We start from the raw sequence: 14,730 nt of genomic DNA, 5'->3' as shown, positions 1-14,730 counted from the left end.
AGTCCTACATCCAATCTCCACTGCGGGTGCTGGCCCCCCCTCCTTGCTCACCCATAAAGCCACCCAGTGTGGGTCATGGTCCGACGCAACAACGCCGAATACCCGGCACCCACCACCCCGTCAGCAAAGCCCTGTTTAAAACGAAAAAATCAATCCGGGAGTACACTTTGTGTACATGGGGAAAAAAAAGAAAACTCCTTCGCTCTTGGTCCACGGCTCTAACCCTCCCATCTGTTCCATAAAGCCCTTTAGTTCCTTCGCCGCAGCTGGCACCCTCCCTGTCCTTGAACTCGAAATGAAATGAAATGAAAATCGCTTATTGTCACTAGTAGGCTTCAATGAAGTTACTGTGAAAAGCCCCTGTTCGGGGAGGCTGTTACAGGAATTGAACCGTGCTGCTGGCTTGCCTTGGTCTGCTTTCAAAGCCAGCGATTTAGCCCTGTGCTAAACAGCCCCTCCTAAACAGCCCCGACCGATCCAACCTCGGATTTATAACCGTATTAAAGATTCCCCCCTTCTCCTCCCCCCCCCCCCCCCCCCCCCCCCATGATCATCCTGTGTGAGTCCAGGTCCGGGATCTTCCCCAACACCCGCATCATAAACTCCGTGCCTCCCAGTTTGGTGCATAGATATTCATTAATACCACTGGCATCCCCTCCAGTTTCCCACTCACCATAACATACCTACACCCCCCCACCCCGAGTCTGCCACTATGCTCCCTACTTCAAATGACATCCGCTTATTGATCAAAATTGCTACCCCCCTAGGTTTTAAGAAAATATATTAAACTCTTACCTTCAGTTATCGCTGCAGATGCCTGAGGTAGGTCTTTATATCACTTACCTTCCCAGGATGCTCTCTGGATCTCTCCCTGCAGATTAACAGTTACAAAGCATGAAGAAAGAAAACAAAACAAAAAGGGAAAAAGCACCTCCTCTCACTCTGCACCAAATTACCACACTGCTCCAAATTACACTTTCAATCCTCACTCTGGCTGCCTCCAACTTCACGTGTGCAAAGCTTGCCACATCCAGTCGTTTAAGAAATAGTGGGTTGCTCTTTTAAGACAGAGGCGAGTATTTTTATGTGAGGGTCAATGTTTTTAAGACCGGTTTTTCAGCATCATTCATGACTCCTCAGATACTGAAGTAGCTCATGTTCATGTGCAGCAATTCCTAGACAACATTCAAACTTGGACTGACTAGTGCCAGGCAATGACTCTTCAACAAGAGAGAATCTAACCATCTCCCATTGACATTCAATAGCATTACCCTTGCTGAATTCCCTAGTATTAACATCCTGGGGTTACCATTGAACTGGACCAGCCATATAAATACTCTGGTTACAAAAGTAGGTGAAAGGCTGGGAATTCTGTGGTGAAAAACCCACCTCCTAACTCCCCAAAGCTTGTCCACCATCTACAAGGCACAAGTCAGGAATGTGATGGATTCCTCTCCACTTGCCTGGATAAGCGTAACTCCGACAACACTCAAGAAATATTCACGTCCTCAACCACTAATGCACAGCGGGGCAGTGTGTTTTATTGACAAAATGCATTGCAGCAATTCATCAAAGTTCCTTTGACAGCACCTTCTACCATCTAGGACAAGGGCAGCAGGAACTTGGGAAAACTGCAATCTGCAAGTTCCCCTCCAATGCATACACTACCCTGATTTCGAACTATATCACTGTTCCTTCACTGTCACTGAGTCAAAATCCTCCCTAACAGAACTGTAGGTATACCAACTTACACGGACTGCAGTGGTGGTTCAAGAAGTCCGCTCGCCTCCACTATGTCAAGGGCAATCTGGATGGGCTTTAAATGCTGGCCTTGCCAGTGATGGTCACATGCCTTGAAACAATACATTTTTTCAAAGTGAAAGGGAGGACGGTGTAGAAGAAGAACAAAAAGGAAAAGGTGGAAGGGTGGAGAGAATAACTGACTAAAGATTTCATGGCACAAGGTCAAAGTGATACTTGTCAAGTAAAGGAATAAAAGGTGTGTCTAGAGGAGGTGCGAATGGCACGATAGCAGCCATCCGAATGCAAAGTTAAAAGATTAAGGAAGATTCAAGAAGCAAATTGAACAGCAAAAAGGACACAAAACTAAATGAGGTTATAGGCACGATTTAGCCACCGCATTGCACCCTTGGGAGAATCCCACGAGAGCCCCAAATCGGGCTCTGCGCCATGACAATTGCGAGTCACCCAACTTGCCCAGCCCAGCACATTCTGGATCACGCCCAGCGAAGGTGTGATCCAGATCAGCATATTTAAATAAGCCATTACGCTCATTTGAATACCCGGACTCCGCTTTCATCCGGCACCCATTAGTCAACGGCCGCGCCAGGAAGACTTTGACCGGGCATCATTTAGCACTGGTTTCCACAAACATGGACCAGGCGTGATGGAATCCAGGGGGATCTTGCAGACCATTGCCACCAGAGTGGCAATTCCAGTGTGCCAGGAACACAGTCAGTGAGCCAGGCTGGCAGTGCCAAAGTGCCCAGGTTGGCACTGCCAGGACTCAGGCCCGGGTTGGGGGAAGGGGCCTTGCCCATTAGAGGTGGGGGTGAGGGTGGGTTCCAGGGGCCTCGGGATAGATGGAGGGATAAAAGAGGAGTCCATAAAGTGGGGGAATTTGCATTAATATCACCTGGAATAGTGGGGAATTTGCATTAATATCACTGGGAATAGTGGTGAATTTGCATTAATATCACTGGGAACAGTGGGGAATTTGCATTACCATCACGAGGAATAGCTGCAAAATTGCATTAATATCACTGGGAATCAATAATTATTCAACTCCTTTATGAAAACTTCAATTGAATCTGCCTCCTCCACACACTGAGTGCATTCCCGACTCTAACCACTTGCTGCATAAAAAAGGTGTTCCTCATGTAACTATTGTTTTTAACCAATCACCTTATATCAGTGTCCTCTGGTTCGCGACACTTCTGCTAATAGGAACAGATTTTCCCTATTTACTTACATCCCTCCTGATTTCGAACACCTCCCAACCTTCTCTAAGGAGAACATTTCCAACTTCGCCATATAACTGAAGTCTCTCCTCACTGGAATCATTCTTGTAAATCTTTCTGCCTTCACATCTTTTCTAAAGTGTTTAAAGAAGGCTCATCACAACTTGCTTTTGTACTCTCGCTCGATGAAGTCCAGGATCCCATATGCCTTTATAACCATTTCTCAGCCTACCCTGCAATCTTCAACAATTTTATACACCTAGGGCAAGATTCCCCAGACCACCAACCTGTATACATCTTTGTCTCGCAGTTCACAATACTTCCAAGTTTTGTATAATCTGCAGATTTTTCAATTGTGTCCAAGTCTAGGTCATTAATATAGATCAAGAAAAGCAGTTGGCTATATGGCCACCCCTAGGGAACTTCAGTCTGACAAACAACTGTTCAACACTACACTCTTGTCACTCTGCAAACTTTGTATCCGTGCTGCCACGTTCCCTTTTATTTCATGGCTTCTACATTGCTGACAAGCCTATTATGTGACTCTTTATCAAATACCTTTTGGAAGCCTATATACACCTCATCGACCTTCTCTGTGACCTCATCAAAAAACTGAGTCCAGTTAGTTAAACACTAACTTTCCTGAATTAATCCAAACTTGTCCAAGTGACTGTTAATTTTGTTCCAGATTATTGTTTCTAAAAGCTTTCCCATCACCAAGATTAAACTGACAGGCCTGTGTATTGCCTCTATTCTTGCACCCTGTTTTGAACAAGGATATAACATTTGCAATTCTCCAGTCTCTGGCACTAAGGTATGGTTAAGTCGCCATAGTCCCAGATGACCGTGGGCGGCTTTCCCCTTTGAGGGGAAGAACTGATTGATGGTGGTTTAACCAGAGGATCATCATACCTCAGGCAAGGTGCAAGGTTGAGCCTTCATGACTAACCTTAGCTGGTACAGGAATTGAACCCGCGCTACTGGCCTCGCTCTGCATCGCAAACCAGCTAACCCGGCCACCAGGAGAGTGTCATGATGATCTGGAAGGCTGTTTCCAGTGGGTTCCAAAGTGCTCAGTACTGGGTCCTTTGCTCTTCACGGTACATATTTAGACTTTGATGTAGGAGGCATGATTAAAGAATTTGCAGATTATAGAAAAATGGGCCATGTGTGGTAGTGAGAAAGACAGCTGTGGACTCAGGAATGCATTGGTCAGGTGGGCAGAATAGTTGCATGTTGAATTAAATTAGGAAATGTTTGAGATAATGCATTTGGGAAGGGAAACAAGACAAGAGAATACATTCTGAAAAATGTAGAGAATAGAGGACCTTGTTGCGCATGTCCACAGAGCCCTGAAGGTAAATTAAAAAACTTACACTCATATAGGGCTTTTCTGACCACTGGACATCGCAAAGCACCTTACAGCCAATGAAGTACTTTTATGAAGTATAGTCACTGCTGCAATGTAGGAAACACTGCAGCTAATATATGTTCAGCAAACTCCCATAAACAGCAACGTGATAATGACCAGATAATCTTTTTTTTGTGATGTCCTTTGAGGGATACATATTGGCCAGGATACCAGAGGGAGTTCCCATGTTCTATGTCAAAATAGTGCCAAGGCATCCCAAGCAGGCAGATGGGGCTTCAGTTTAACATCTCCATTCGAAAGACGGCACCTCCGACAATGCAGTGCTACCTCTGTACTGCACTGGAGTGTCAACCTTCATTTTTACATTCAAGCCCTGTCATGAAATTTATGATGCAAAGGCAAGTGTGCTAAAACCTCAGACACAGCTGACACCTGTAGGAAGCAGGACAGATGAGATTCTTGCCTTAATTAGCCATGGTCCAAAAAAACAACAGTGATGCTAAAACTATATAAAACACTGGTTAGACGGCAGCTAGATAGATTACTGTGTACAGTTCTGAGCACTGCATTATAGGAAGGATGTGATCACGCAGAGAGGGTACAGAGAGGTTTATGACAATGCTACCAGAAATGTGTAATTTTTGCTCTAAAGAGACAGTTAATTTGAAATTAAGAGACAGATTTGAAATTCTAGGTAATGGCTGAGAGGATTACCTGATAACATTTTGCATTTAAAAACTTTTACTGTTAACATTGACTAAAAAAGGGCAGCACGGTGGCGCAGTGGTAGCACTGCAGCCTTACGGCGTCGAGGTCCCAGGTTCAATCCCGGCTCTGGGTCACTGTCTATGTGGAGTTTGCACATTCTCCTCGTGTTTGCATGGGTTTCACCTCCACAACCCAAAAGATGTGCAGGCTAGGTGGATTGGCCATGCTAAATTGCCCCTTAATTGGAAAAAATGAATTGGGTACTCTAAATTTATTTTAAAAAACATTGACTAAAAAAATTTACTTTTATTTGTAGGCAACTTGTACTTTAACTACAGAAAGTAACATTTCCCTTGTTAACTCACCATCCATCGAAATCTCCACAGAATTACAATTTTTTTAGCAAGCATTTTGGTTACTCCCAGAATCTAATGGGTTCCTAAATCCCATCTTGCAATGTAGTAACTTTAAGTGACTGTCCCCAGGCACTTTCCTCAGTTTTCAGAGTTTCTTAAATCCACCACCAATAGTGGTGCCTGTTCCAATGATGATTCTTCTTTTTGACCATGCCAGAACAAATCTCCTGGAATTGGTGGAAGGCTATAGGATGTGCCTCTTCGATTAGAGACCGAGTCTATCCTGCATCCGGCTGCGGTAGCTCATAGCCAAGCAGCCTTTTCTCTCTGCAGGCCACACAGAAAGTCTGTTGTCTGTCTGTGCTCTTCACTGATGTGTAGGGAAGCCTGTAACCTGATCTCAAAAAGGGCTTCATCTGCCCTTTTTCTCCATAGCGACATGAAACACATCAACCTTACATCCAAGTAGAAAGAAATGTTAATTCATTATCTTTAATTACAACTCCCTTTCATTTTAGAAGTAAATGGACCATTTACAGCACTGTTTATAAGTTGGTACCTGTACCACTTTTCTGGGACTTTGGCGGACTGGGGGTCTACTCATGATTAACTCCGAGAATGCAGAGTCTCCAAGCATAAAAACATTGCCCTTTCTTCTCAGTAAAACATTTGAGCCTTCCTCTGATTTTTAACAATCAACCCACTCAGGTTTACGGTCAGCCAAACTTCAGAACAGATCACATGACCTCTTTAATTTACCTTGAATTTAAAGACTGCAAATCTATAATAATCTTATAAACTTCAATTATAATAAAACAAGAGTGAAAATTTAAGAACTTCTACTTCATAGAGACAAACTAAGGGTTGGAGAGAAACTTGCAGATACCTAGGCAGAGGCCACTGTGTCTTCACATGTTGGGTTGAAGAGGGGTAGGGACAGGGTGACATGAAATGCCAAAATCTGAAGTGCGCAGGATGTGGTCATAAGATTGCCATTAGCTATAAATTTCAGGTTGATGAGGCAGTGTAGAGATGGGTCCGGAGAAGAATTGTGGATGTACGCATACTACATGGTCTGCAATGTTAAGGTGGCGGCTCACCACTGATTTCTCAAGGCATGGGGAACAATGCTAGTCTTACCAGTGATGGCCACATCCCTTGAATAATTAAGAAAAGATTAAGTTCAGTGCTTTGACAGAAAGGAAGTCACTGTAGGTTCAGTGAGGACAGGAGATGAGCAGTTAAGTTTGGCGTAAAGGTGAAAAGGTAGGAGGATGAGGCAGAGACAGGAGAGCTTGGAGAGGTGGGGCAACAACAATGGATAGGGTGTAGGGTTCAACCCAAATTCGATTTGGCATGAATTGGTCTGAGTGCTCAGCTGGGGGAGGGGGGGGGGGGGGGGGCGGGAGGGAGGACTTGAGTCAATGGCAAAGGAACAGTGTTCGTGCTGGGTTTTGAACACAATATCTTCAGCCTTCCTGGTATTACGCACAAGATTTCGATCCATTCCTTTCAGGACGTTGGACAGTAGAGATATCTGCAGAGTCACCAAGACACAGAAGGAGGCCATTCAGCCCATCAAGTCCATGCTGGTGCTCTGTGGAGGAATTCACTTGGTCCCATTTCCCCCTCCCCGTGGCCGTGCAGTTTTGTTTCCCTCAAGTGGCCATCAATTTCCTTTTGAAATCATTCATCGTCTCTGCTTCCACCAGCCTCATGGTCAGTGAGTTCCATTACATTACCACTCACTTGGTAAAACGTGAGCTGGTCTAATCTTCAGCTTCAGAAGGAATCTCTTCTCTATGTGAATTTACACAATGATCATTTAATTTCTAGGCAGGGATATTTGGTCATTCCCTAATCTGATGTTCCTGTCCTTGTAAATCACATGTTTCAGTTTACTGTCAGCAAATGGCACCAGTGATTTTCCAGTACTCCCAGGGTTTCAATTATTCTCCTCCTTCTCATTTCAGGTGCTTTTCTCTTTTGTTGGACTCCGTTTTTTGTGGTTAACATAACAAGAGCAACTTGTGAGTCCTGCCACATCTCACCTCATCTCCTCAGCATCGTAACGTGGCTCGGATATGTCAACAGCGCTGTCAATCCCATCATCTACACCATCTTTAACATGGAATTCAGGAACTTCTTCAAGAAGGTTCTTCACCCCTGTTGCTGACGTGAAACTGAAATATTGAAATTATATCTATGTATATATTATATATAGTGGCGTCTGCTCATTTTGTATAGGTGATTAAAGTTGTTTCCTGCTGTGACATTCTCTTACCTTTTGCTAACCATAAATTCCGATATTTCCACATTTGGATATTGTTGGAGGGAAAATGAATCATTCCAAACGCCCCAATGAGCTGCAATAATCAGCAGCTGCACACAGTCCATGTAACAAACTAAAAGGAATATGCTGCTCTTTTTTAAATGTGCTAATTTACAAAAACGTGTATCTATGTAGCGCCTCTTACAACCTCAGGATGCCCCAAAAGCACTTCAGAGCTACCAAAGTGCTTTTGAAATTTTGTCAATGATAGAATGTGGGAAAAGTGGCAGCCAATTTGCACAAGACACCCTCCTACAATGACCAGATGGTTAGTTTTTAATGATAGTTGAGGATAAATATTACCTCTTCTTCAAATAATAACTGTCAGATCTTTTGCATCCATTTAAAAGGGCAGAATGCATCTCAGTTTGTCTCACCTGAAAGACAGCACAGCTGACAGTACAGTGCTTCTTCAGCAATACTGCTCTGATAGTGCAGTGCACCCTCAGCAATGGCCCTTTGGTAGTAGAGTACTCCCTCAGCAATACCCTTCGAACAGTGCTCATTACTGTCCCTCTGACAGTGCAGTACTCACTGATTACTTCTTTGATAGTGCAGTACTCGCTCATTACTGCCCCTTTGAAAGTGCAACATTCCCTCAGTACTGGCATTCTGACAGTGCAGTGCTCCCTCAATACTACACATGGGGTTTCTGGATTATGGGCTCAAGTCTTTGGAGTGAGACTTGAATCCACCAATTTCTGACTCACAGATGGGAAAGCTACCCACTAAGTCACAGCTTACACAAAAGGCCTGATGGTTGTCATGGTATTCCATCACTAATATGGTCGGTCAGGTGCCTGTAATATCCACCTTAAAATCAAGATATAGCAATTAATAGCTGCGCGGTAATCCAACAAAATCTTTCATAGCGTTTGGAGTTCAACGCACTATGCAAAAATCTTTTCCCACGGCTCAACAACGAAACCATTTTATTAGTGTGACATGACTGGTCGTCCCTCACTACAGTGCGATGTGACTGACTGTCCATCACTACAGTGCAATATTACTGACTGCTGCTCATTACAGTGCAATATGACTGATTGTCCCTCACTACTGTTCAATATGACTGATTGTTCCTCACTACTGTGCAATATGACGGACTGTCCCTCACTACTGTGCAATATGACTGACTGCTGCTCACTACAGTGCAATAAGACTGATTGTCCCTCACCACGGTGCAATATGACTAACTGTGCTTCACTACAGTGCAATATGACTGACACCCTCACTACTGTGCAATATAACTGACTGTCCCCACTACAGTGCAATATGACTGACACCCTCACTACTGTGCAATGTGACTGACTGTCCCTCACTACAGTGCAATATGACTGACTTTGTCTTTCACTACAGTGCAATATGACTGACTGTTCCTCACTGCGCAACAATATGACTGCTTGTACCTCACTACAGTGCAATATGTCTGATTGGCCCATCTCTACAGTGCAATATGACTGGCTCACTCTCACTACTGTGCAATATGATTGACTGCTCCTCAGTAAATGCAATATGACTGACTGTCCTTCACTACAGTGCAATATGACTGACTATGCTTCACTACAGTGCAATATGACTGTCCTTCACTACAGTGCAATATGACTGACTGTCCTTCACTACAAAGCAATATGACTGACACCCTCACTACAGTGCAATATGACTGACTGTCCTTCACGACAGTGCAATATGACTGACACCCTAACTGCAGTGCAACATGACTGATTGTTCCTCACCAAGGTGCAATATAACTGATTGTTCCTCACTACAGTGCAATATGACTGACTGTGTTTCACTACAGTGCAATATGACTGACTGTGTTTCACTACAGTGCAATATGACTGATTGTTCCTCACTGCAGTGCAAAATGACTGATTGTTCCTCACTACAGTGCAATATGACTGACTGTGTTTCACTACAGTGCAATATGACTGACTGTGTTTCACTACAGTGCAATATGACTGACTGTGTTTCACTACAGTGCAATATGACTGATTGTTCCTCACTGCAGTGCAAAATGACTGATTGTTCCTCACTACAATGCAATATAACCAACAGTCCTTCACTGCTGTGCAATATGACTCACTGTCCTTCACTACAATGCAATATGACTGACTGTTCCTCACTGCAATGCAATGACTGATTGTTCCTCACTACAGTGCATTATGACTGACTGTTCCTCACTACAGTGCAATATGACTGATTGACCCATCTCTACAGTGCAATATGACTGATTGACCCATCTCTACAGTGCAATATGACTTGACTCATACTCACTATAGTGCAATATGACTGATTGTTCCTCACTACAGTGCAATATAACTGACAGTCCATCACTACAGTGTAATAGGACTGACTGACTCACCCTCACTACAGTGAAATATAACCAACAGTCCTTCACTACAGTGCAATATGACTGTCCTTCACTACAGTGCAATATGCCTGACTCACCTTCACCACAGTGCAATATGACTGCCTGTCCCTCACTACAGTTCAATGACTGACTGACTCTCACCACAGTGCAATATGACCGACTGTCCTTCATTACAGTGCTGATATGACTGATGGACATGATAACATCATACTCTTCTGATTAAAATGCTATTGCTCAATTTTTAGTTTTAACAGCCACATACATAACAATTTGGAAGTTTAACCACATAGCGCTTCTTAACATAACAAAGTGAAAACTATGAAACTGCTAGTTTGACAGTTTCAAGTTTGACCTTTAAGTCTTGCATTGACTCCATCTTCTTTGGCTCACCATCAAGAGACTGTGATCACTCACAACGCTTGCACAGTCTGTGTCTTGTTTGTCCAGAGCTGCTACCAAGTTGTCAAAGATGTCACTGGCTGTTATTGTAAGGAGGGTAAAGACTGTTCTGTTGCCCAGCAGGCAAGGGAGAAGAGATGCCAAGTATGTTATCTAGGAGGTCATTGAACATTTACTGGGAGTGTTGTACAGTGGTGGGAGTAAGGCACCTACCCTCCAGGTGCCACAACTTACATTTATGGGTGTTTTGTGTAGCACACATATCCAGGGGTGTGGATGTCTTCCTTCAATCTCCAGGAAGGCTTAGCCGCCTAAATCAGTGAAGCTCTGCATTGCAGAACACCAGGTCCTGCTGCCTTCTGGATTCAGATGGTGTCTGCATAATAATAATTCTGTAAACGTTCAATAAAAATTTTTCTATGGTATGCAGTGAAATCATTGGAAATTGAAGCACTGCTCAGTCTGCTGTGGGAGAGAGCATGATTCTGTGATGTGGAATTTACAGGGAACACACTTTGAGTACAAAACTCATGATCTCCGACTCACCAAGCTTACCCATTTGACAAGTTCCACTTCCAGACACAGCACCAGATGCTGGAATCACCTCTCAGATTAAAAAAATATTTGACACTGAGAAAGTTTATATAAAACACTATCATCATTTACTGAACATGTACAGCAAAGCATGCTTTATGACAATTAAAAATACAGAAAACGTACAAAATACAAGAATAACTTGATAATGGGATTGCAAGAAATTATATAAAGTACATTGGCTGAACCTGTTCTTATCAAAAGTAATATTCGGTGGGAAGGGCATCTGTTACCATAACCTGCAATTTTCCCTCTATGTATAAACACCCCTCACATCAACTTATACCCTTATTTACAAGCATTCACTTCCACTGGCAAAATAGGTTCACTTTCCCAGAAAGGAGGCATTCTGCTTTAATCTCTCAGAGACATTCTATTCATTGTGAATTTCCCAGCTCCTTGAGAGAAGCATTTCGGAAACACAGTTTCCCAAATTTAAAAAAAGTTCATCCAGTTAATGTCTGGACTGCCAAAAATAATCCACACACACACAAATATTGCTGTAATCCTTCGAGTGTGAAGTTAGTTACAGGAAGTGATTAATCAGCAGTGATTAATCTCCCATGAGAACTGCTCCTAATTTCATTGAACCTTCTCAGCGGTCCTGTTTGATCACAGTCTCTGCCCGGTTATTACGATATATTTTGTGCCAGTAAATTACACAGCGTTTCTTTGTTCCTTGATTTGCTCAAGCATGAGCATTCATTTGAATTAAAAATATAGTTTACTACAAAATTCAAATCTTTCCAATAACAAAACAAGTGACATCAAAACTTTTGGTATACTGCATTCGAGATACGATCTGTCTCCACACTCCAGGATCGCAGTGATGGTGTAAACTCATTAACTCATTCGCTCAATCGGGCTCTTGGTTACATAAACCTCCGATTTCCATTTGTTTAAGTATGTCTGAACAATGTTTCATGTACAAAGACACACTGCAAGCTCGAGGATTTCTCAATGGGAATGCAGCAATTCTATCCCAAAGCTCAAAGCCGAAGTCCGACATCACTAAGTACACAATTATCGCATCAAGGACGCGCCTTTTAATTGTTCTTTTCCCCAGAAGGGTGCCTCCTACAGGCAAACTACAGGGAGACTATGTGGTTAGTCTGCAAGTTAAAGATAGGAAATGACAAGAGCTCACGGTCCTCACTGGATGAGATAAGGTGTGTAGAATAGAGCTCATCAGGTGTAGCTTACAAATGCAACCATCTACTTTCCTAAGCAGCGAAAACTCATCAGCAGGACCCTTGAAATTTATAGAAAACACAAGCAACCAGATTTCACAGCCCATCCCCGAATCAATTGGCCCTCGTCCGAACCAGATTGTTCTCCTCCCTCTGGCCACCTTGCTTGAACCAGACAAAGGTGTAATGGTGGGTGTTGGGATATGAGAGGGTATGTGTGTGAGGCTATGAGAGGGCGTAAATATGAGAGGTTGTGTGGGCGTATGAGGGTGGGCATGAGAATGTAAGGGTCCGTATATGTGTGTGTGAATATGCATGTTGATGGTATGGAAGAGTGTATGTGTGTGCGAATGGGAGCATGAGGGAGTGGAAGTGTGCGAGTGGGAGCTTGAGGGAATGGAAGTGTGTGAGTGGGAGCGTGAGCGAATGGAAATGTGCGAGTGGGAGCGTGAGGGAATGGAAGTGTGTGAGTGAGCGTGAGGGAGTGGAAGTGTGTGAGTGGGAGTGTGAGGGAGTGGAAGTGTGTGAGTGGGAGTGTGAGGGAGTGGAAGTGTGCGAGTGGGAGTGGAAGTGTGTGAGTGAGAGCATGAGGGAGTGTGGAAGTGTGCGAGTGGGAGCATGAGGGCGTGGAAGTGTGTGTGAGTGGGAGCGTGAGAGAGTGGAAGTGTGTGAGTGGGAGCATGAGGGAGTGGAAGTGTGAGTGGGAGCGTGAAGGAGTGGAAGTGTGCGGGTGGGAGCGTGAGGGAGTGGAAGTGAGTGAGTGGGAGCGTGAGGGAGTGGAAGAGTGTGTGAGTGAGAGCGCGAGGGAGTGGAAGTGTATGTGAGTGAGGGCATGAGATGTGAAAGTGTGAGTGGGAGCGTGCGGGATGGAAGTGTGCGAGTGGGAGCGTGAGTGAATATAAGTGTGTAAGTGGGAGCGCGAGGGAGTGGAAGTGTGCGACCGAGAGCATGAGGGAGTGGAAGTGTGAGTGGGAGCGTGAGGGAGTGGAAGTGTGTGTGAGTGGGAGCGTGAGAGTGGATGTGTGGGAGTGGGAGCGTGAGGGAGTGGGAGTGTGCAAGTGGGAGCATGAGGGAGTGGAAGTGTGTGAGAGTGAGAGCATGAGGGAGTGGAAGTGCGAGTGGGAGCATGAGGGAGTGGAAGTGTGCGAGTGGGAGTGCAAGTGTGTGAGTGAGAGCATGAGGGAGTGGAAGTGTGCGAGTGGGAGCATGAGGGAGTGGAAGTGTGCGAGTGGGAGTGCAAGTCTGTGAGTGAGAGCATGAGGGAGTGGAAGTGTGCGAGTGGGAGCATGAGGGAGTGGAAGTGTGTGTGAGTGAGCGTGAGGGAGTGGAAGTGTGCGAGTGAGAGCATGAGGGAGTGGAAGTGTGTGAGTGAGAGCATGAGGGAGTGGAAGTGTGTGTGAGTGGGAGCGTGAGGGAGTGGGAGCGTGAGAGTGGATGTGTGGGAGTGGGAGCGTGAGGGAGCGGAAGTGTGTGAGTGGGAGCATGAGGGAATGGAAGTGTGCGAGTGAGTGAATATGTGAATGAGCATGTGAGAGGATGAAGGTATGCGTATGAGTGAGTGAATGCAATGAGCAGTAACTCAGTTCCTGTATAAGGCGAAGGAGAAAAAACAACTAGGAACAGGCAGCGGTGGCTGAGTTATGAGTCAAGGCTCAGTTTGCGACATTTCTACAGGGCATCTTCTGCAGTCAGACATCAAGTGGGTTCATATGATATAGGAGTAATCCTAAATCTGCTTCCCTGGGCACTCAACATTTGGAAACAAGCAGGCATCAACCTTCTGTCAAACTGGAGCATTCCCGGACAATAAAAGGTCCAGCCTGCAGAGTAAGAACACGTATCATCACAGCGTGGCAGTGCCGAACTCCATGTCCCCTTCACTCACTCAAGTCGATGCGCTGAATTCTTAGAGGGGACATTCAGACTTTGACTTTCTCCACATCGACCTCTGTCACCTGCACCTCCTCTGCCTGCACAGTGAGTGCTGTTGGTTGACCACACACATGCTGATGATCCTTCCAGTCCTAGACAAAAATTGATGCCAAAAAAAAATCCTTTTCAGTCACAAATTAATGGGCAAAATCAGTAGCCTGATAACCCTAGTCAAAGCTCTTGTAATTTTATTGCTTTTATTGCATTGAAATATTCAAAAATAATAAAACTGCTGCAATCTGAACGTTTATCCTTACTGCATGGGTCAGACACTGGCCACTCACTTTCCCACTACAAAAACAAACCTGCTGAACTAACCAAAGCAATGTGGTTTACTCTTAATTGTTCTCTGAAATTACTTAGCAGGCCAAAACGTTCAAGGGCAATTAGGGGATAGGTAACAAATGCAGTCCTTGCTAGTGATGCCCACATCCATCCAGAACCGGCTGTCAGTCTAATTCAGTGACTATCATAACAAACAGTAAAATATCACCC

At 44.4% G+C, this 14,730-nt stretch overlaps 2 protein-coding genes across 3 annotated transcripts in view; one reads left to right on the top strand and one right to left on the bottom strand.

Moving 5' to 3' along the window:
* Positions 1-10,938, top strand: part of LOC140384429 (D(4) dopamine receptor-like) — a 113,423-nt gene extending 102,485 nt beyond the window's left edge. The window contains exon 4 of the mRNA XM_072466117.1: positions 7,391-10,938. Within this exon, the coding sequence (XP_072322218.1) occupies positions 7,391-7,593 (203 nt within the window). The 3' untranslated portion in view covers positions 7,594-10,938. The remainder of the gene's footprint in view (positions 1-7,390) is intronic.
* A 226-nt stretch (positions 10,939-11,164) lies between these two features.
* Positions 11,165-14,730, bottom strand: part of LOC140384428 (deformed epidermal autoregulatory factor 1 homolog) — a 201,151-nt gene continuing 197,585 nt past the window's right edge. For both annotated transcript variants that reach the window (XM_072466115.1, XM_072466116.1), the window contains one exon: positions 11,165-14,327. In XM_072466115.1, the coding sequence (XP_072322216.1) occupies positions 14,223-14,327 (105 nt within the window). In that variant the 3' untranslated portion in view covers positions 11,165-14,222. The remainder of the gene's footprint in view (positions 14,328-14,730) is intronic.

Source organism: Scyliorhinus torazame, chromosome 10 (genome assembly GCF_047496885.1).
Source record: "Scyliorhinus torazame isolate Kashiwa2021f chromosome 10, sScyTor2.1, whole genome shotgun sequence".
NCBI lineage: Eukaryota > Metazoa > Chordata > Chondrichthyes > Carcharhiniformes > Scyliorhinidae > Scyliorhinus > Scyliorhinus torazame.
This window is presented reverse-complemented; position numbering and strand designations above follow the sequence as displayed.